General features: G+C 45.4%; 1 protein-coding gene across 3 annotated transcripts; it reads right to left on the bottom strand.

The window, feature by feature from the left end:
• Positions 1 to 392: 392 nt before the first annotated feature.
• Positions 393 to 23,547, bottom strand: LOC149357663 (uncharacterized). Of its 3 annotated transcripts, none has more exons than XM_089584824.1 (6): positions 18,415 to 23,547; positions 17,441 to 17,522; positions 16,795 to 16,869; positions 12,416 to 12,546; positions 4,344 to 4,452; positions 393 to 460 (listed from the first exon to the last, which is right to left on the bottom strand). In XM_089584824.1, the coding sequence occupies exons 1-6, from the start codon at positions 18,428 to 18,430 to the stop codon at positions 415 to 417; spliced, it is 459 nt and encodes a 152-aa protein (XP_089440950.1). In that variant the 5' UTR covers positions 18,431 to 23,547; the 3' UTR covers positions 393 to 414. The 3 variants fall into 3 exon arrangements, with proteins under 3 accessions (XP_089440950.1, XP_089440951.1, XP_089440952.1); XM_089584825.1 differs by having other exon boundaries at positions 17,441 to 17,519; positions 18,415 to 23,542; XM_089584826.1 differs by having other exon boundaries at positions 393 to 465; positions 18,415 to 23,539.
• Positions 23,548 to 23,743: the final 196 nt, after the last annotated feature.

Raw genomic sequence — 23,743 nt, 5'->3', positions numbered from 1 at the left:
AGTCTGTCGTATTTTGGGCATGTAGTATTTCTGTAGTCTGTCCTCTGTAGTCTGTAGTGTCGTACTTCTGTAGTCTGTCTTCTGTAGTGTAGTATTTCTGTAGTCTGTCTTCTGTAGTGTAGTATTTCTGTAGTCTTTCTGTAGTGTAGTATTTCTGTAGTCTGTCTTCTGTAGTGTAGTATTTCTGTAGTCTGTCTTCTGTAGTGACGTAATTCTGTAGTGTCGTATCTCTGTAGTCTGCCTTCTGTAGTGCATTTGTGTAGTGTGTTGTATTCCTGTAGTCATTACCAAGTACGCTTTATTTGTCAATTAATATGCAGCTACAGAGCAGCAGTCTGACTCTGAACATTCGATGCATTCCTGCAGTACAGCCAGGTATAAAAACACCTCACTTGGAGCAAATCGACTATTTATTTACATATATACAGAATTTTTCTTCAGCAGGTCTCTCTTGTTCAGACTGTCCTAGGTGAAGAAAAAGAACAGTGATATATATAGTATGCATACACAACAAATGCATGCAAATGTTACAAAAGTCATACAGTGGAATCTTGATTATGCATTCCCCTTTCATGCAACGATCCACATTTAAAATCAAATTGGCACGGGCCCGACGTAAACCCATAGGAATAATGCATTAAAGCCTCAATTATACAACTGAAGAATATGCACACGCCGCTTCATACGATGGCTGGCGGGAACCGTCCGGAATTGGAGAGACATTGGCATGCAGAGCACTTTACTGACAGAAGTGACGTCAACCAAGCTGTTTCCAGATAGAAATCAAGATGTAGACGTGCATGCAACGTGTGACCAAGTGCATCATGGCCTGTAATGACTGTTCTGCCAACGGCTCAGAATGAGTCCGTGCATGCAACCCGCATCTATCAGTGCGAGGCGGTCCGCCTGGCCCGTTTTTCCGCGCGCTTCACTTACGAAGACGTTGCGGGAATAAAAACTGCACGTTCATACCACCATAAAGTTATTGTAGAGGCGGTAAAAAGAGTAGACATTTCTGTGATCGCTGGTGGCTAGTTCAAAAGCGCTTCTCGCTACACCTTGAGTAAAGCACATGTTAGGCCTACAACACCAAGCAAGCGGTGTACTGTCAGCCGGCAGAACGCACATCACAGCAGAAATCGTGCCAAAGGTGGACATTGCGCTTTCTTTTTTCCTTTAAGATACGAATTCTTAGTACAACATGAACTGGTGGGCGAGTTGGTCTGACATATCTTAGTGAAGCAGCGCAACAGCACAAGGCCAAGGGAAGAAGGGGACAAACAGCGCTGAACTGACAACAAATGTTTATTCCGGATGCTAACAGCATATATATACTCTTTTGCACCTTAGAAAAAACAAAGAAACAGAGAGCAGCAGAAAGTATCAATCCCAGTCATTGTGCGCATGCAGCTGTATCGCGTGTACATCGATCATTTGAAATCAGGAAGTTGTGCTCTTTCACCGAGATGGCAACGGAAGGAGTGCTGATACAATTCACACCCAGCTTCATGATCTCAGATGCCTCAATAATCTCTCGTGTAAGCTTATCCTTGTGTTTGGTAACAACTTGGCTGTTTTTGAATTCTGGGTAACATGAACAGTCACGACAGTGAGTACCTATGTGGCGGGCCGCGTTCTTGACATTGTTTGCGTGCTCTTTAAGTCTCTCATTAAGACACCGGCCAGTTTGGCCGATGTATGACCCACCACACTTCAACGGGACTGAGTACACCACGTTGTCTTGGCATGGCACATACTTCATCCTGTGGTTTTTCTTGCAATTATGACCAGATTCCGATCTTTTATCCGGGCGATTAACTCTCGCACACAAGCCACTCAGTCTGACAGGAGCCGAAAAAACAACATCTACTCCAGCCTTTTTGCCTATTCTCTTCAAATTGTGGGACACAACATGAACATAAGGTATTACTGCCAGATTTTTTTGCTTGGAATGGGGGACAGCTTTGCACTCCTTCAGCTTTTTCAATATCCCTTCTGCTACTGATGCCAGAATATGAAGGGGGTATTTTGCGTCTGTTAGCCTATCGACCTGATCGGAGAAACTAAATTCAAACTTGTGTGGGCAGGATTTTTGCATGGCATTTTGAAAGCATGACGCCACAATGCCTCTTTTAACAAGCTTCGAATGGGCTGAGCTGTTGGAAGTAAGGGCTTTTTACCCCTAGGATCAAATGCCCAGCATACATGGAAATCAGTAAAATATAAGGTCAGATCAAGGAACTTAATGCGATCATTCACAGCCACTTCATGCGTAATTTCCAGCCGCGAAAGCACTTCACAGAATATCGCGCACAGGTCATTCACTTCCGCAGCGAAGCTAGCCGGGTCACCATCTAGTAAAATTAGGTAATCATCTACATATCGGAACACTCTTGCAACTGTTGAGCTCATGAGTGATTGTTCGAGTGCCCTGTCAAGCTTAGCAAGGAACATGTCACTTAGCAATGGAGCGATGCAAGATCCTATGCAGATCCCATTCTTTTGAATAAAAACAGTTCAAAAGAATGGGATCTGCATAGGATCTTGCATCGCTCCATTGCTAAGTGACATGTTCCTTGCTAAGCTTGACAGGGCACTCGAACAATCACTCATGAGCTCAACAGTTGCAAGAGTGTTCCGATATGTAGATGATTACCTATTTTTACTAGATTGTGACCCGGCTAGCTTCGCTGCGGAAGTGAATGACCTGTGCGCGATATTCTGTGAAGTGCTTTCGCCGCTGGAAATTACGCATGAAGTGGCTGTGAATGATCGCATTAAGTTCCTTGATCTGACCTTATATTTTACTGATTTCCATGTATGCTAGGCATTTGATCCTAGGGGTAAAAAGCCCTTACTTCCATACAGCTCAGCCCATTCGAAGCTTGTTAAAAGAGGCATTGTGGCGTCATGCTTTCAAAATGCCATGCAAAAATCCTGCCCACAGAAGTTTGAATTTAGTTTCTCCAATCAGGTTGATAGGCTAACAGACGCAAAATACCCCCTTCATATTCTGGCATCAGTAGCAGAAGGGATATTGAAAAAGCTGGAGGAGGGCAAAGCTGTCCCCCATTCCAAGCAAAAAAATCTGGCAGTAATACCTTATGTTCATGTTGTGTCCCACAATTTGAAGAGAATAGGCAAAAAGGCTGGAGTAGATGTTTTTTCGGCTCCTGTCAGACTGAGTGGCTTGTGTGCGAGAGTTAATCGCCCGGATAAAAGATCAGAATCTGGTCATAATTGCAAGAAAAACCACAGGATGAAGTATGTGCCATGCCAAGACAACGTGGTGTACTCAGTCCCGTTGAAGTGTGGTGGGTCATACATCGGCCAAACTGGCCGGTGTCTTAATGAAAGACTTAAAGAGCACGCAAACAATGTCAAGAACGCGGCCCGCCACATAGGTACTCACTGTCGTGACTGTTCATGTTACCCAGAATTCAAAAACAGCCAAGTTGTTACCAAACACAAGGATAAGCTTACACGAGAGATTATTGAGGCATCTGAGATCATGAAGCTGGGTGCGAATTGTATCAGCACTCCTTCCGTTGCCATCTCGGTGAAAGAGCACAACTTCCTGATTTCAAATGATCGATGTACACGCGATACAGCTGCATGCGCATAATGACTGGGATTGATACTTTCTGCTGCTCTCTGTTTCTTTGTTTTTTCTAAGGTGCAAAAGAGTATATATATGCTGTTAGCATCCGGAATAAACATTTGTTGTCAGTTCAGCGCTGTTTTTGTCCCCTTCTTCCCTTGGCCTTGTGCTGTTGCGCTGCTTCACTAAGAGATTCTTAGTACAGATACTGCTACCTGCTTCTGCGTAGTGACAGCGGTTTTAGAGAAAGTTTGAACAGAAAGACATGTCGCTGGCATGGCCGTATACTGTGCACTGCACATCTCCGAAGGGTTGTAGTAGTCATATTCCTGGCGCGTCGTTCATATTTTTTCGAGATTCATCCGACATCTACTTAATGTGCAGGAACAGAGCGCTCGCCTGCCTTGTCTAAAGCCGCCTCTTCCACGCTGAAAAGCCTGGCTGCGTGCGGTCTCAGAACAGTCTGCTAATGTGGTCCATAAGTGCTGTTAACAGTCTGGTTCATAAATATAATCTTCTGTGCGTCATCTCAGTAGCAGACTATCCTTAAGCAGAACTTTGGTAAAGCAGTATCTCACTATAGTAGGCAAATTCCAGTGCGATTTGCAGGTTATTCCAGTGCCTAAGTGTACCATACAGACAGTTAGGAAATACAGTCAAGTTACGAGTTTTGTAAGCACATGAGCTTACCCAATCTATTCATGCATATAACAAGAGACTATTGGCTTGAACAGATATTTACCGCCGCAGGCCACAGCACTTCTGTGCCAGGTAGCGCGTCACCTTCTTGTGGTACTTTTGGAGATCCTCAGCCGAGCAACCCTTCAGCTTCAAATAGTGCCAGAAGGAATCTGCACAGATGGGGTAATAAGTAATGTTAGTGTGGTTGAATATAAAAAATGAGCAGATCGAATAATGAGCATTAATACACCTAACATAGGTTGTCAGTTCGAATCCGTGCTGCAAGAAAGGCTCTAACTTAACTAGTAAGTTTATGCTGCACGACAGGCTGAATCGTATGACACCATCTGGTACATTCATGCCAAACGGTTCACCCACTAATTTTACAGGAATGTCGTTACTAAGCAGCCAGACTTTAATGCCTGCCAGACAGATATACATATACTGATCGATATAGTTTAGTTTCGAGCTGTGGTGCTCGAGCATCACACTGCCACCTGCTATTATTTTATTCCATTATCTAACCACCTCGGCTCCCATGGCAACTACTGGGATACACTGCTGCATTGGAGGCTGCCAACTTGGGTTCTATCCGTGGAATCAGCACAACTCAGGCTCAAAACGCAACCAGGCTGAGAACGCAACGCAATGCTCTAAAATTACTACCTCGGGCTAATAGCTCTGGGAGCAAAGCTTCACACACTGGTGCATAATATTATACTTCAGATACACCCAGCAAAGCAGTAGAGAGAAAAGCCCTTTGATGAATAACAAAATTTAGCTGGAGTTTAAAAACCCACTTGCACTCTGCGTAGGTTTGGGACTTGGGGGAAAAAGAGAGGTGCAGGAAATTGCAAAGGTTTTCAAGCAATTTCAACAAAATTTCAAAAATTATACAGCCCCTGAATTAGGGATGGCATACATCAAAGTGGTGACAAATGGAGTGACAAAGTTCCTTACACAGTGTGTGCACTGATGAGGAATGAGGAGGATTTGGTGTTTAACTGGAAGATTAACAGCAAATAAAGTTTATTGCGCATATCTGCTGCCTATGAAAGGCTAACCGCCGAATTCAGAAGTGCGCCTCAACTCGATACTCCGTCTCCACTCTGTGGAGTGGAGAAAACAACTGCTCTTCCATTTGATGGGCAGTTAGGATTGAAGAATGCCACTCGGCATTTCTTCAGACAAGGAGCTGCTCTAGAGACCTTCTTCCAACTGCCGTCCCTCGAGGAAGCATGAAAGGCAAATGATGATGAGAATAAGGCGAAAAATTGCCTTTGGCTACAAAAAAGCATGGCATGGCTATTATGTGTCTGTTTTATCACGCTGCACCACCTTAAGAACACAAAGAACCTCACCGTTTATTAGCCTAGTAAAACATCTTTCGCAAGCTGCCTGACGAAAGCAATAGAGAAAAACTACCGGAAATGCTTGCACATCTGGCAACCTTTGCCACCAATGATGTAGCGTCTATGTAGGCATTTACGAATGGTGTAAAAACTGCCGTTCGTCAACTTGTGGGAGGTTTCGCTGGCCTGCAGAGGCCAGCGGCGAAGCTGAGAAGTACCAAAATGGGTTTGGATTTATGGGGTTTAATGTCCCAAGTGACTCAGGCTATGAGGGATGCCATAGTGAAGGGCACTGATAATTTCATCCACATGGGGTTCTTTCACGTGCACTGACATCGCACAGTACACAAGCTTCCAGCATTTTGTCTCCATCAGAATGCGACTGCCGCGGCCAGGATCGATCCTGTGTCTTTGAAGTCAACAGCTGAGCACCGCAACCCCTGAGACTGCTTCATCATCAAATTATGCATTACATAAATGACACTGTATCACAGAAAAGGACTAACAGTCATGGCCAAACTGTAGTTACAGCCAAAAGTTGGCACCGTGAACCTGCTCCCCACATCCAAAAGCTTAGACAGCTTCAGCCAACACACAGGAATCAGATTGTCTCCCAAACCCCATGACACTGCCTCCCAAAGAAGGTGGCAGCCAATAAGTGGGCAACAAAAAAGTAAACTGTGGGTAACAACTTGAACGTCTTGCATCACGCTACAAGGTGATGTGAAATTTGAGGAAAGGCCCCAAGAAGCACATAATTTTTAGATTTTCAGAGCACTCTTAGCCCTTTAAATGCCAAATGTTTTCCTAAAAAACATGCCAGAAATTTTAAGCAATCAATTTTTTTGTGTACATTATTCTTGAAGCCACTTCATTGCATACACATGGGTAGCTGCAGAGCAGTCAGCTCAATGAACCGATTGTGGTTGACAGCACTCAGACATACAGACAAGGGACAGAAACAAAAAAGATGATGGCACAGGCACTGAACTTAAAACTTTTCCCAGAACTGCCGACATACTGCATAAATACCCACACCACAGGCACCAACACGCAGCGATTTATGCACTCGTGGTAACAAGGAGTGGTATGAGAAGTAGTGGAAAAACAACAAAAGCTAGAAGCAAAAACCAGAGGACACAGCACAGGATAAAACCAGAACAAGGTGAGAGAAAAATTTATAAGCAAGTCATTTTTAAAAGACTGCCAACAGTGGATAGGTTTGACCAAAAGAATATTTAAGAACTGGTCTGATAAAATGGAACTAAAAAACCTTATACACAAACACAGACCAAGCGCAGTGAAAAAAAAATGAAGGAGAAATGGCAAAAAACACGCAATAGAAGCAAAATGGCGATTGGGTAAGCAAACGAGAATTAAGCAACAAGCGAAGGTGAAGTGTGCTAAAAATTAAAAGGATAAAAGGGGAATAAAAACGCGCATGAGCCACAAAGGTGAAGCCAACAATTAAGATGGTTAAAGTGGAAGATGACGTACAGTGAAGCCGAGAGATAAAATATAAAAAAGTTAAATTCAATAACCAGTATGAAGGCAAAAATCAAGGAAAAACACCAAAAGAGGGAAGTTGGCAGAAGAGGCAAGGCATGTAACACACATGTACAACCAGGGCTAGATCAAGTACGTCCACAAAGAAAGGCAATCCTCCGAGTGAAACCAAGCGTGTTCTTTACATTCACCCCGGAGCCTGAAAATCTCTGCGGCTTCCACCATTGCATTGCGTCAGCTTATTACGGGGCTCTATTAACACAGTGGCTTTCTCGAACTTTGGGCAGCATGGCTTTTTTGCGTCCCATTATCAGCAGTGGACTTGCAGGTACCTAAGAGATGTACCCGATAAATCAGTGTAATGCTCTCTTAGCCTTCCATTGATGCCAATGTATACCTTGCAGCAAGAAAAAGGGATTGAGAAAGCACTTCTTGTGCATGCCACTAAGGGTTTCTGTGCAATGCAGTGCAGCCTGTTTCTTTTTTCTTTTTCATTGACGATCCTAGAGAGGTGTGATAGGTGATGGGGGGGGGGGGGGGGGGGCGGCAGCAAAAAAAGCATCTACTCTATCTCTCGAATTTTCTAAAGGTAAATTTCACAGAACCTTAAGAAAATCGGAGAGAAAGCAGGAGTAGACATTGCCTTTTCTGACCCCCTAGCACCTATTGCAGTTGCGGAATCCTAAATGAAAAAAAAAGACGCTGCACCACGCAGCACAGAAAACCCTTAGCGCCATGCGCGGAGGGCATTTAATCAATCCTTTTGTCTTGCGGCAAGGTATACATTGGCATCAATGAAAGGATAAGGGAGCATAAGATTGATTTATCGGGTACATTTCTCGGGAATCTGCCAGTCGGAAAGAGCAAAACCACAAAACTATCACACAGAGGCAGGTGACAACACAAGGCCGTACTGACAACTGAAAATTTATTGAACAGCAGTGCTTATATAGACAAGTCACGTGTGTAATCTGCAAACAATCGTAAAGAGGCAAAAAAATTCAATGGCAACCATAGAGCTGAGCAAATATGACAATCACCTGCTCAAAAACGAAACAAAAACAACCGGGGGAAACACAGACAGAAACGCTAATTTTCCTGAAAAATGAACACAGTAGGCGTGCTGACACACTTATCTGGCTCTGACCTCAAGATGGCAACAGCCTCGACAATTTCTCTTTCCAACTGCTTCTTTCTTCATCCAATAATCTGTGTGCAGTTCAGTTTGGGATAGCAGTCTACAATGAGACAGTGAGTGGGACGGCAAATGCCTCCGGGTCTACTCAAGGAACACGCATACTCTTGCAAACAAATGTGTAAACATCTACCACTTTGGACGATATAAAACTGGCCACAGGTGAGGGGAATCTCGTACAACATGCCCGTTGGCGGTACTTTTTGAATGCCTCATGCCATGTGCAACGGGGGTGGTGTACACGATTCCTCTCAGCTGTGGTCGATTTTATACCGGCCAAATTGGTAGATGGTGAAACACTCCCTTGCAAGAGTATTAGCATTCCTTGGGTAGGCCCGGACGACCTTGCCTGCCTGTCCACTGTCCCAGTTGTAAAGACTTAACCTAAACTGAACTGCACACTATTATTGGATGAATAAAGGGCCAGTTGGAAAGAAATTCTCAAGGCTGTTGCCATCCTGAGGTCGAAGCCAGATAGGTGGGATAGCACGCCTTCTGTGTCCATTTTTCAGAAAGAATTGGAATTTGTTTCCCTCCCTAGGTTGTTTTTGCAATGATTGTTTGCAGATTACATGCGCAACTGATCCATATGAGCACTCATTTCTTCAATAAATGTTCAGTTGTCGTACCGCCTTGTGTTTTGCCTGCCTTTGTCCCATTCTGTTTTGCGGTTTTTCTAACGATTTCCAACCAACTGGCCTACAAGCACGTCCTAAATCTGCAAGTCCATTGCCAAAACTGTGACCGAAAAAAGCCATGCCACCCATGTTCGAAAAAGTGCCATTGTGTTAAAAAAGCACCAGAATAAGCCGACATGAACTGGTGGGAGCCGCCGGGATTCTGAGGCTCGAGGATTAATGGGCAAGAACACCCTCAGAAAAAAAGATTGCCTTTCTTCAGGATGTTTGACCTAGCCCTGGTTTTAAAAACATCTTGCATGCCTTGACTTTTCTGCCAACTCCTCTATTTTCGCGTTTTTGTTTGCTTTTATCTTTAATACTAATTGAATTTCACATTTTGATATTTTATAATTTAACAAAACTTCTGTTTGGGCTAGATGGTGCATAGCTATAAATGAAATGAAATTTAAGCGCACACGAAAAACGCACACAAGAGGAGATACACACAGGACAGGCGCTAACTTCATCTGATTTATTCGCAGGTAAGAGAGCGAAAATATATACATAAAACGAGGCATGCGCAGTAAAGAAACAGATCGTCATATCACAATGCGTGCTCAAGGTATCTGTATTCTGCCTGCAAAAGATTAACTGATGTATCACTCACACAGTCATGCCCCCTCTTCCTGATGTGAAATGCTTCTAATAATTCACGTGCCGTCTTATCACCGCTCCTGCCAAGAATCTTTATCTCCTTCAGCTGCGGCTCGGCTCTGCAGTTCGCACAATGGTCAGCCAAATGTGTCCCTCCACCCCTTAATGCCCGCAAATGTTCCCCCGCCCGGTCATTGACACACCGCCCAGTCTGGCCTATGTAAGCCCTACCGCAGGTCAAAGGTATCTCGTAAACGACACCGGAACAGCAGTCGACATACTTCTTTGAGTGCTTCTTCCTGCAGCCACTCTTCTTTTCCGTGCACGAAATGCGTGAGCAAAGGTGGGCAAGTTTCTTCGGTGCGGAGAACACCACAGGAACGCCGTGTCGGCTTGCCACCTTCTTCACATGATGGGCAACCTTGTGGATATACGGAACCACTACTGGTTTAAACGAGTTCCTTTCTAGTACGTTCGCTTTGGCGAACATGACCTGCTTGGTTTTTCGAAGAAGGGCCTCGGCCACAGAAACAATGACCGCGCCGACATAGGTACATAGGCACGTCCTCAGTAGGTACCTGCAGAAACACCTAGGCTCTCTACAGGTCCATGACCCCTTTACTGTAAAAAACTCGCTGCAGGTTGTACAGTTTCTCGAGGGTAATTCTGCAGTTGGGTATATGTTCTCGGTAGATGTGGAAGATCTGTTTTATTCTGTGCCCCACGATGTTTTGTTCGGTGATGTTAGGAGCGCGATAGAAGAAAGCGGAGAGGTGGAGTTCCAGAACTCATGCGGTCTTACAGTGGACAATTTTATGCGCGTTCTTGAGTTTTATTTAGGTGTCACTTTTATCTCTTTTGAGAATAAATTTTATTGTCAGAGACAAGGGATCTGCATTGGTTCCTGCGTAGCCCCTGTGCTTTGTAACCTGTTTTTAGCTTTTATTGACCGCGCCCTTGAGCAAAGCTTTAATGGGAAGGGAGTGCTGAAAGTTTTTAGGTACGTAGACGATTTTCTTATTGTTTTGAAAAAACTAAACAACATTTCTTACACCGAAGCAGTTGGCAGCATCCTGGAGAGCTTTCAGCAGAACGGGAGGGGATTGAGATTTACGCACGAACTCCCTTTACAAGGTTCGTTGCAGTTTTTAGATGTCAATTTTACTATAGGAGTTGATCATGTTTGTTGGAAGTACGCTCCGAGGGCACAGAAAGAGCTTTTACCTTTTGATTCCGCTCATTCCAAAACAGTTAAGAGGTCTATTGCCGGCCTATGCCTGGGGTCTGCTCTCTCGAAGTCGTGCCCGCGTGCTATGCAGTGTAGCTTTAATAAGCAAGTACGCCGGCTACTTATGGCTGGGTTCCCCTGCGCGGTCATTGTTTCTGTGGCCGAGGCCCTTCTTCGAAAAACCAAGCAGGTCATGTTCGCCAAAGCGAACGTACTAGAAAGGAACTCGTTTAAACCAGTAGTGGTTCCGTATATCCACAAGGTTGCCCATCATGTGAAGAAGGTGGCAAGCCGACACGGCGTTCCTGTGGTGTTCTCCGCACCGAAGAAACTTGCCTACCTTTGCTCACGCATTTCATGCACGAAAAAGAAGAGTGGCTGCAGGAAGAAGCACTCAAAGAAGTATGTCGACTGCTGTTCCGGTGTCGTTTACGAGATACCTTTGACCTGCGGTAGGGCTTACATAGGCCAGACTGGGCGGTGTGTCAATGACCGGGCGGGGGAACATTTGCGGGCATTAAGGGGTGGAGGGACACATTTGGCTGACCATTGTGCGAACTGCAGAGCCGAGCCGCGGCTGAAGGAGATAAAGATTCTTGGCAGGAGCGGTGATAAGACGGCACGTGATTTATTAGAAGCATTTCACATCAGGAAGAGGGGGCATGACTGTGTGAGTGATACATCAGTTAATCTTTTGCAGGCAGAATACAGATACCTTGAGCACGCATTGTGATATGACGATCTGTTTCTTTACTGCGCATGCCTTGTTTTATGTATATATTTTCGCTCTCTTACCTGCGAATAAATCAGATGAAGTTAGCGCCTGTCCTGTGTGTATCTCCTCTTGTGTGCGTTTTTCGTGTGCGCTTAAATTTCATTTCATTTATTGATATTTTATCTCTCGTTTTTACAGTAGCTCATCTTCCTCCTGTAGCCATGTTAATTCTTGGCTTCACCTTTGTTGCTCATGTGCATTTATTCCCCTTTTATTCTTTCAGTTTTTTAGCTCACTTCACCTTTGTAGACCAATTCTTGTTTGCTTGCCCAATCACCATTTTCTTTTCACGGCATGTTTTTTCTTGCCATTTTACTTTTATTTCACTGCCCTTGATCTGTGTTTGCGTGTAGTGTTTTAGTTCCGTGTTATCAGACCAGTACTTGAAAATTTTGGTCAAACCGTTCCACTGTTTCACGTGCTGGTGGTCTTAAAAATGACTTGCTTAAAACTATTCCTTTAACCTTGTTATGGTTTCATCCTTCCCTGCTCTATAGTCTTGGTTTCTGTTTCTAGTTTGTGTTGTTTTCCCACTATTGGCCATATCACTTATTGTTGCCACGAGTGCATAAAATTGCCACCTGTTGGCGCCTGTGTTTTGGTTATATATGCAGTGTTTCGGTGATTCTGGAATAAATCTGTAGTCAGCACCTGTGCCCTCACATTTTTTCTTTCTGACCCCAGTCTGTGTTTCTAAGCTCTGTCAACCACAAAGGATCAGACCAACTAGACCGACAGCTTGTCCTATTCAAGCTCAATGCGTACTTTTCAAAGAAATGCTATGGCGAAAACACTGTACTTACAGTAAAGCCTGCTTGACTGAGCGAATACCACTGGCAATTCGCAAATTCCCAGCCTGCTCCTGATTGCTGGCTCAAGCCGCACGCAACTTTGTGGCTTGCACGACTTCCACGCAACTCTTGGTCCCTTGAAACTGAAACATAGAGGGATGAGTGAGAGATATCAGATTTGATATGCTTGTATTGCTGCAATGACTAAGAAAAAACGATATTTTCCATAAGAACAATTATTATTTCACACTAGCTTCGCAGAGTAAACCTCGTTTATCACGACCTCGTTAACACTGACATACTGCACAGTCCCAGCCTGACTGCATCTAGTTCTATGGTGTCATATGCTTGTTAGCTATGAGCCCTTGGCCTTGCACCGGTTAATACAGACAACCACGGAATGGGCAATCAGCTCCGACCTTTTGAGTCATAGATACTCACAAGCTCAGTGGTCCCAGGGGTTCTAGAAATATTGGCATGGCGACACAGTAACAAGCATTCCGCACCACTTGCTCTCGCTTCATTGCAAAAAAACTCTCACAGCAGACCTGTCCTCCATTTTGCAGTGTGAAAATAATCAAATTCAAAGCATGCACACAAAATGTAGACCTCTCTTCGAACAGAGCTTCAGAAATACGGGTATAATTATTGTAATTAAACCTACCTGCAGTTTTCAATTTATCCTAAAATTTTATGCAACTCGACAAGCAATAAGCATTAAAAAGGAATTAAAATAGCCAGCACTGTTTAAACAATATAGCTACGAAGAAATACGAGACGTATCCACTACTCTCCAGTGGTTCTTTAGCTTCATGCATTATCAATCTACACTTTCTTACAGGCACATTTGCACGTGAAACTTGGGTTTAACCCAATCTTGATGAATCTTTCTGGAATGCAACAATCAGGAGAAACCAGTTTTACTCAAAAACAAAGGGCCCTATACAATGCATCACAAGGCCGGCTAGGCGCACTCAAGACTACAGCCCCTTCCACAAGTCTCCAATTTGCCTGTCCTCTACAAGTTGCAGGATCCCTGTCCACTGCTTGTCGAATTTCGCTATCCCGCCTTGCTAGTTCTCCCACTGCCCTTCTCAAACTCTTGGAATTCTGTTGCTCTAGCAGATCATCAGCTATTGTATTATTTTTTGTTTTAGCACTACACACTCCATGCCAACAATGCTGGATAATGTACTTTAAATAGGTTTGTAGAGCGTGCAAGTGGCTTGCAGCTTGACGAATAGGTGAGAAAAAAACGCGGAGCCTGACAAATAGGTGTGAAAAAAACGTGGGTTATTTGGAAGAAATGGGCTTGGGCAGGAGATGTAATGCAAAGGCAAGATAACCAGTGGTCCTTAAGAGTGATAGAGTGGATTCCAAGAGAAGGCAAACGTAGCAGGGGGCAGCAGAAAGTTAGGCGGGCGGATGAGATTAAGAAGTTTGTGGGGATACGGTGGCCACAACTGGCGAAGGACAGGGTTAATTGGAGAGACATGGGAGAGGCCTCTGCCCTGCATTGGGTGTTAGACTGATGATGATGACAACCTGGTGAATTTGCCTCGCAACAACCGCTGCAGCCTGATATTTTGTAGAGCAGCACAACGGCCTTCATTTTTTGAGTGGTGAAGTATTCAAATAGCATTTTGTTTCAACCATGAGTGTAAAGGGAAGACATTTTATGTTGCACAAAATGAAGGAATTACATGCATACTGGGCTTTGGAAGAATGCCCTGTGGACATTACAAAACACTGCCATCCTTGCTTTATCTCTGCCAGGTAACAAAATTCATTATTCTCCAAATACTTTGGACAAAGACAAGCTGCCGTGCACTCATTCGAGCTCAGTGGACTTTCCCTCAAACCAATCTTCAGTAAATAATATCAGGATTAGGCAAAAGTAACTGTTGTGTATTTCAGTGAGTCAGTGCCTTTTACAGAAAGTTTTGGAAACAGAAAAGTTTATGAGCTTTGTGAGCACATGATTGCCCAATCTATTTACATAGTCAAATGGGAAATTTGCCTTCCTATTCAATTTATGCACATTCAAACAATATTTACCGCTGTAGGCCACATCAGTTCTGTACCAGGTAGCACATGCCAAAAAAAGCCTTGATAGCGTAATAAGTAATGTGTGGTTGACTATAGAACTTAAAATCTAGACCATATCTCTTGGATCTAATCTTGACATATTTCTGCATAATACTATACTGCAGATACAAAAAGCAAAGCAATAGAGAGAGACAGAGAAACTTTGCTAATGAAATGAACAAAATATTTACTTAAAATCACTGACCTGTTACTCAGCATGAGGGAGGAAATAAGAGGGAAAGACGAAGGAAAACAGGTGCAGAAAATTGTTAATGTTTAGAAAATAATAAATTTAAACAATTTTTGGAAATGATGTATTCATTACTTTACTTGGTTTTAAAGGGTTTAATGCCACAAAGCGGCGCAGGCTATACAGGGCGCTATTGTAGAGGACTGGAAAATTCTTTAGGTGTGCTGACATCACACGGTACCTGGGCCTCTAGCATTTCGTCTCCATTGAAATGAGACTAGTACAGCTGGAATCAAAACTGGCTGGAATCGAACCTGCCTCTTCCGGGTCAGCAGCCAAGCACAATAACCACTCAGCCACCATGACGGCTCCCATTTGGGGTGACATGCATCAATGTGGTGACTGACGGGGCTGACAAAGTTCACTTCAGAGAGGGTGTGCATTGATGAGGTTATATAGTTCAATTCTCCCTGTGCCACATAATTAGACAGGTAAAAATTTATTATGAGCATATGCTGCCTATGGCAGGCCAAGAGATGTAAGACACAAAGCATATGTCCATAAAATGAAAGCAAGAACAGCACAATTTCCTGCTGTGAGTAACCGCTCCACTATCCAAAAGGATAGCCAGCTTCTTTAAAAAATGTATGTCCTGCCTATGTCCATTTATGATTCCCGCTCAGATTTTAATTCGCATTTATTTCCAACCAACTCAGTTCTCTCCCAATCTCTTATCATTAACCCTATGATTTTCCTGAGTGGTTCACCGCACTGTTCTCAATTTTAAGCCCTTTGTAAAGTACCCCACTTTTCCCGACAGCTTAGCAAAGGCAAAGCAGTTTAAAATTTCTTTTTGAGCATACTGCAAGGTGCTGCTCGTAACTTCTGAGTGCATGCCTAAGGCAATAAACCCCTTTCTTATTCTCCCAACCATTTCTTTCAAATGCTCTATATCTGTGCATGACCTGGCCGAGGTGTATTCTGTTTCGACTTCCAGTACCTTACTGCATTTCATAAAAAGGCCTCTTTCCTGATTATTAAGTATTGATTTAGCTCTCATTTTCACACTGAGTATTGATGTCCTCAATCATTTGCAAGAATTCATCACTTATACTACAACTCACCATTAATACTACAATAACATGAAATCAAATATAACTGAGCGGTTCTCCATGAGTCTTCGCATTTCCTGAACCAACCTGCTGCTATGCAGAGAGGGTCACCTCGTCTAGCATCATCACATCTTGTTCAGGGTATGTGGGTTGTGCAAAGTAAACAACAGTTGATTTCAGGTCACTGCAGTCAAAGCTACAAAGTAGCTGGTGCAATGAAATGTTAGTTCTAAGAAGGTCTGCTCGTTTTTTTTTATGCAGGCCCAAGTGAACACAGGCTAAACTGCATGCTGTTTGATGTCAGTGCAGGATAAAGATCCCCAGGTGGCCAAAATTATTCTGCAGCCCTCTGCTACGGCACCTCTTTTCTTCTTTAACTCCCTCCTTTATCCCTTCCCTTGCATCATTGTTCAGGTGCCTATCAAGATGTGAGACGGTTACTCTGTCACTTCCTTGGCTCAAAAACCAATTTAAAATTTTTCAAGGATACTGTCAAGAACGTAGAGGTACAAACTGTACAGTATAACCACATGCCACAGCAATAAACCAGCAATACATCTGCGCTGACAGGAGCTTGCCAAGTACGCTGCAAGGATGCTATGCCACACAAGATTTGGTGTCAGCATACAATGTTACTTTACTGACTGACATTTCAATGTACAAGCACTAAATACCATTAAAGTATTATTGTACAGCACAACGTTTTTAAAAGATAAACGAACATTTTGGCCCTTTTAGAGGACACACATGCATAAAAGGCAACAGGTGTGGAATAGTCACTGCACCTGAAGCAGGCTCAACTTTATAATAACAGCGCAGTGTCAAGAGCTACATGTGCGGCTATATTTCGTACAAATTTGCAGTTCATGTAATAAGCTGAGGTACGGCTGTAAAGTGCATGTAGAGTTCTGCATGCATTTTTAAACACAGCAGTGAGCCTATGTTGAAAATATTTTTCAAAACAGGCAGGTAAGGTATGCGTAACTGAAAAAGATAATTACCATGAATGGCTTGGAGGGATGGCACAGCTGAAGGCAGGAAGCACGCATGGCCCAGCAGATGCTGGCAGCTGGCAACTGCAGATAAATACGTCCCAACCAACAGCTGTCAGTGCCAGTGACAATGTCATGAATGACGACAAAACAAACTGTCGACTGCTTCAGAAACTAAAATGAGGTATTAATATAGGAACACAAAAAGCAATGAGGTGGCCCATGACAAAATAAATAAGGAGATTGTATGTGAAACACCCATACACATTCTTTGAGTACATTTACATGACTGTCATAACCACATTGAAAGATGAGCTGGCTGGAATACCGCTTTATTCTTATGCATGATGAAAAGAGCCCAACTATTCGAATATAGCATGCGCAGGCTTTAGTTAATTACTATTAGGGTGCCTTGCACCAGCGTCTAATGTATTCTTAAATTGAACATAGCACCCAGTCGACCAGTTTACCTTGCATAAATGAGAAGAGAAAATGCAAAAGACATGCATTCAATACCAAGAAGCCCGATATCTCACGTCACAACTGAGCATGATACGAAAATTAGTAGTGCATTTAACAAATTCCACACAAATAAAAACAGCAAAACATTTGTCGAGTGGTAATGCAAGTAGGGGCAAGAGCAAAAAAAAAATACCGAAGAACACTGGTGAGTGAGGTGCAGGGAGGTCTGTGGGTAGGGTTCCGTGCCTGGGAACAGTTCCGAGCGCGGAGAACTGCTGCCGGCAGTCAACCAAGAATAAATAAGAGAAAGTGAAAATGAATAACAAACCATCACCAATTGCGAACGACCTGAAAGCGGGCCGCATAAGCGAGGCATACAGCAAAAAGCTTGAAATCCCAAATAAGTGTGCAGTTGCATCCCCAACAGTTCAGTGCCCTGAAGGAGAGGAAGCATGGACGCCTACAGTTCAGGGAAGACACAAGAACGACCTAACTGACATAATATTGCCAAATTCTGTTCCAATGGGGAAGCACAGATAAAAAGTTTACAAATGACTAGTACATATGCGCCAGCCTTCCACATGCGATCACTGTCTTCAAAATAATTTGCATGACGAATATTAAGAAGTAAGCACTGATCCGATGAGCACCAACACCGAGCAAAACCATCCGTCGTCTGTTCGCAGTTCGCCTAGCGCGAGTGCTTCATCGCGCAGCACTGCCGCTCATAATAATCTTCTAAATAGCACAAATCCATCCGATGGGTACCAGCCGCGAGCAAAATCACCCGTTGTCAGTTCCCTCGCCTGTTCTCAGCTGTCCACGCAAAAGCGCTCTCACCCGCGGCACTGATCGTCGTCTTCTACGCAGTACAAATCCATGCCAGTTGAATGTAGTAAACATTGTAGTTTTTCGCAGCGCTAGCAAGCGACCGCATAACTCTGCTGTGATCTCTGGTGGCATTTTTATTTACCACGGCACCTGAGTACTAAACGCAGACTATGAAGCAAGACTTGTCACGCAGGCTATACGTCCGTTCTTTTCAGGCAACGCATTATAGCTGAGGCAACCGCACGCAGACTGCCTCCACTGCCATCCCTATATAGCCGCACACTAATAACGCGTGTGAATACAGATCAGTAATAGAGAAGCGGTGACGGTACTCACCAATCATGCAGCTCATCCAGGCTTAGTAAAACCGCGCCGTCGTCTTCATTGCCTTTCCAGATGACAAGACGTCGTAGCGCTGCCTTTCTTCACGGCTTTGCCCGTCCAAACTCACCGATGTTGACTGGGCGTAATACTCGTCGTTGGCTTCCAAAACACACTTCTGTTCTTCACACATGTCCGCCGCACAAGCACTCAAACAATGCCATGAAAATCCAAATAACACAAAACGTGAGGCAACGCACGCACTGACATGGCGCCGGCGTCAGCGGCTTTGCCCTTGTTTTTGCGTCGTTGAAAAACTGCAACTCAAATGCGCTTTTTTACTACTAATATTTGAATTATGTTCAGAAGAAAAATATTTCAATTGTTTTAAATTTATTTTTTTATTAAGTGCGAACACTAAAGCGCTTTTAAATACTTTTGTAGAAGCTGCGATCCTGTGATCCCATCACCCAGGGTGCCCCGGATGTTCTAGCAGACGATGGAGCAGACGACGGCGCAGACGACGCTGTTGACGGAATGAAATTTCGTTTGCTGCCAGCTAAAATCTCTTAATTGCGACAAAACGGGCAAAGAAATGCACCGTACCTCAAGCTGGTGCATATCAAGGATATGTTGGACGTGAGCGGTAGGACTGAGAGCAGCTGCGATGCATTACTTTGACTGACGCGGGCATGCTCGACGGAGATTTACACGAAACTGAGGGCTTAACTGTGACCCGTACAAGCGGATAACTTTGATATCAACTGCTTTGCGAAACTACGCCGATAGTTGCGTCACACTTTAGCTGATATGCAACAGCGGCTCGCACTCGCCGCATCTTGCTCGCGTGTACTTTCACAATTGAGCAAGAGCCCACATGGAAGCCGATAGAAGCAACTGTGTTTTCGAGTTCAGATTGTTCCGCGAAATACGAGCAGCTTGTTTTAGCACGCACTCGAATTGTAGTTCTCAGCCAGTGCGTCACGAGCGGTGACGATGGCCTCGATGACGAGCGTAAGAATCACCTTAAGGTGGCCGCAACGAAGCCGGTTTCCCAAGCGTATACAGTGAAAGCTCGTTAATTCGACCCCCGTTAATTCGGAAAATCGGATAATTCGACGCGCGCGCGAGGTCCCTACAATTATACATAGGAGTCTATGGGGCGAAACTCTCGTTAATTCGAACAAATTTTGCCGTGCGTCGGTTAATTCGACTTCACTCCGCAGCCCGCCAAGCCGGTTTGCCGAGAGCAAAAAGAAAAAAAAAACTGCCATGAGCGGCGCTACTGTACGGCTGATAGGCCATCCGTATGGTCATATTATCATCCATCCATCCATCCATCCATCCATCCATCCGAGGAAGCGAGTTAGCGGCGGCCGAAGCGGCTGGCGTCTTTTTTTTGTGCTTTGTTGTGTCGCAGCAGTCGCTACGATCGCGGTTATTTACGGCGCCTTTTTTGGTAAATGCGCGCTTTGTCAGCGTGTTTACTGCGCTGCTTGTTGTTGCTGTTTTGTTGCGACTGAGAGAAGGGTGAAAGGAAATTGCAAGGGATTGCCTACTGGCTCAGCCGAGCCACCACCGCTGCCATGTGCAGATAGAGGAGAGTTAAAAGATCAGAGGAAAGATAAAGAGAAAAGATAAGACGCGCGTCCCAGCAACAACGCCGTCCCCGCGAACGCTGGCTGAAAAAACAGATAAGCGGGGAGCCGCGCTCCCTTCACCTCCTCCCCACCTCCTCCCCGCGCTGCTTTCGGGTGGGTAGCGCGCAGGGCCTGCGCGCCTCGCCTTTGTGTCCTGTCAGCTGACCGAGGATGAAATAATTAAAGTGACAGGCGCTGACAACGACGACGATTTACGATTGTGAGCAGTTGTCCCAAATGCCGAAGTGCACGGTGAAAGGAGCCGCAGAAGCCTTGTCTGTGCGGGAGGACTTCTGTGAACAAATCCCTGACGGCGCGTGTGCCGCGGAGCACCTGGCAGCTGTTAGAGCTATCGTAGTCGCTCAAATTCGCTCGAAAAAGCAGACGGTGATTACAGATTTCCTTGCCAAATAAAGGTATACGTCCTGTTGCGGCAAACATTGTTTTTTGTTGTTCATTCGAAAATTCGACATTCGGATAATTCGACAATTTTTCGCGGTCCCATCAGTGTCGAATTAACGAGCTTTTACTGTATGTGAGCTAAAAGTTGTTTACCTGTGCTGCAAACGTGGGCTCAGTCGCAGTCCAGCCGCTAGCTGCTCAGTTTTCCAGCCTTGCGAGCCCAAGTCGCTGGCTGCTGAGCATTGCGGGAGCTGAGCTTTCAGAAATGACACTGCCCGCGAGCGCGCCGGGCGACAAGTTTGCACTGCTCCCTGGATGTCGCATTCGTCGCTAAGCCTGGCAGGTTTCATATCGATGCCAGAGCTGAGAGTGCTTTCGAACTGGCTAGCGCTGAGGTGCTACTCTCTTCACTGTACGTTGTACTGTGAACCATGTCTCGTAGTGAAATAAAGATATGCGCGGTTTCCGCGCTAACGGTGACGTCGAGGACGAGTTTAATAAACGCTGTAAGGCAGCAGATATTCGATGCATATATGTGTGCTAAATTTGTTCACCTATGCTGCATGCAAACGTGAGAATAAAGTCTCGCTCAGTCGCAGGACAGACGCTCGCTGCTCGATTTTCCAGCCTTATTGCCTGCTCAGTTCGCGAGCTACTGAGCCAATCATTGAGCGAGCCGAGCTTTCGGCAACGACGCCGCCCGCGGGCGCGCCGGCCGACGAACTGCGCGCTGCTCTCTAGCTACCCTTGTCGTCGCTAAGCTTAGCCGATTGCACATCGACGCCTAAGCTGAGTGCGATTCGGAACTGGCTAGCACTGAGGTGCTACCCTCGCCACCATTTTACTGTGAGCCCCGCGTCATAGTGAAATAAGCTCGGTTTCCGCGACCCCTTCAGGAGCAGAGCTAGCAGAAGCCAGGCGAGCTGCAATGGGCAGCAGAAGCGGCTGTGGGAGAAAATTTGTTTTGCTGTTACCGCTTCTACCAACAACTCGATATTGGCTAACGATACTCTATCCCAGAGCTTAGTAAATAGACGTGAACAAACAATACCAGTGAATTTTTCTGACGCCGGCTTCCAGGCTGGCAGGCCGGTCCCGAGAAGAGCGCCCTTACGCTTGCATGGCAGTGGCGCACGTCAAAACCGCCCCGACATTCTACTCTTCGCTCAGGTTGTCGTAGCACACTGTTAATAGCGAGGGACCAGAACACTTTAGTGGACCGAGCGTGAGGGACCAGAACACTCTAGAGGACGAGGCGCGAGGGCGCAGGAGACTGAACCAAAGCGCGCGATCGACTGACGTCAGTCCCAAGACTTCTCATTTCACGTGAGAATCAAACGAGCAGGCGAGCTGCAGGTCACTCTTGTAGGTGTGAGGAAGTGTCGTGGAGCTGCTGCCCGATCGCAAGCGACTGCTGGCCGCATGACCTTTGCTATTGCGAGTGTGAATGGACATTAAACGCACGTTTACAGTAGGGAGTCACAGAGTTCGCGCGAGTTAATTAAGCCCCTTGGTCACGGAGGGGGAGCCCCGAACTAATACATCCTCATGGGGAAGTCACTCACTGACCGAATTCTTGCGGCGCGACTTCATGTCGCAGAACTCGCCACCCAATCCTTGGCGTCGCGGGGTAACGCCACGTCGACTGGCAAATATTCGGGTTCTTGCTCCTCCGGGAAATTACAGCGCAGGCGCGACGCAACGGTCCACGCGCGCGCCCTTTCTAGGCGTCCGTGTTCAAACACGCTCATGGCTGTACTAGGCCTTAGGATTCGTACGCTGTCTCTATATTTAGCGAGATGGTTGTGTCACTGTCATGAAATTTTCAATGGAAGCAATGAACGAAGTCGTACGTAAGAATATATATATATTTTTTCATATTTTATGATGATCTTGCAGCATGCGCGGCTAAAAACTGAAACGTGGAAACTTGATATGGGAGTCGCCTTGATCATTTATACAGGCAACAGGTCATGCGTGCGTAACATACATGCTGCCTTTGTGATAGCAGGACGATTACTGCGAGTAATCTTCCAGCTTTTTCGCCATCAGGTTACTCTCATTACGTGACGTTAAGCGACGCGTATATGTGACCTTAGCCTTTTCTCCGCATGTGGTAGTGGGTACAGTATGTTGCGAGACGCACAGGTCACAGCAGCCACGAGTACACTGACCTTCAGTAGCGCTATTCGTCATGCTCGCGCCGGATGGAATGAAGACGCTCGCGTGGCTCGCAGCATGCGCAAGCACTGCCTCATTCACAGGCACCGCTAGCATTCTCGCTGGTGCATATGCTTTCTCTTGAGCATGGTCTTCTTTCGCTCACACTGTCATGTGCGAACTGAAGGGAAGATTGATTGCGAGCGGCGCCTCTCATCCCCGCCAATTTTCGTGCGGCCGGTAGCTAGGTAGGGAAGCGAGTTGCAAACTCGAGTCGCGTTTGTGAATTAACACTTCATTTAATTCCCTCGATGATCGTCGCCAATCGATCAAAGCAAGTCGCATCGTCTTCGTGGCTCGCCAAAGTGCAAGCGATTTAACACGAAATTGGTGAATGTCCGCCTATCACTATCCCACGATGGCGCTACAGAAATTCGAGATTTCTGTAGAAAACCACAATTACCATCGACTGCAACCTCTAACACGACACTTGCCTCCACAGATATTTGTCCCAAGACAGAACCCACGACAGATATTTGTCCCAAGACAGAACCCACGACAGGTATCTGTCGCAAGACAGACCCACGACAGGTATCTGTCGCAAGACAGATACCTCGACAGGCTGTAGTGTCGCGCGACTGAACCCGCGACAGGCAACTCTGTCGAGGCACGCAGGCCCTGTCGCGCGGCACGACCCTCCCTGAAGCACGACAGCACCTACGACAGAAACCTGTCGCGCGACAAATCCTGCGACAGGCACCTTCTGCACACTACAAAATACAGGAATGATGACTGTCGTGCGACAGAACCCACTACAAACACTTTTGTCGCGAGAAAGAACCCACGACACGAGCCCCTGTCGCACGACACAATGCACTACAAGAGAGCTTGTCGCGCGACACAAAATTTTGTCGCGCGACAGATACGCGACAAAAAATTCTGTCGTGCGTTTTGATCGGGTGAGTATTGATGTCCTCAATCATTTGCAAGAATTCATCACTTATACTACAACTCACCATTAATACTACAATAAGATGAAATCAAATATAACTGAGCGGTTCTCCATGAGTCTTCGCATTTCCTGAACCAACCTGCTGCTATGCAGAGAGGGTCACCTCGTCTAGCATCATCACATCTTGTTC

Source organism: Amblyomma mixtum, chromosome 3 (genome assembly GCF_055824585.1).
Source record: "Amblyomma mixtum isolate Tamu chromosome 3, ASM5582458v1, whole genome shotgun sequence".
In the NCBI taxonomy this organism is placed as follows: Eukaryota; Metazoa; Arthropoda; class Arachnida; order Ixodida; family Ixodidae; genus Amblyomma; species Amblyomma mixtum.
This window is presented reverse-complemented; position numbering and strand designations above follow the sequence as displayed.

What these genes read in the sequence shown, in the direction of transcription:
- LOC149357663 (XM_089584824.1), bottom strand. An exon ending in ATCCCTCCAAGCCATTCATG is followed by an intron (nt 12,547 to 16,794) that starts GTAATTATCTTT and finishes TCTATGTTTCAG; the next exon opens with TTTCAAGGGACCAAGAGTTG. An exon ending in TCAGTCAAGCAGGCTTTACT is followed by an intron (nt 4,453 to 12,415) that starts GTAAGTACAGTG and finishes CCATCTGTGCAG; the next exon opens with ATTCCTTCTGGCACTATTTG.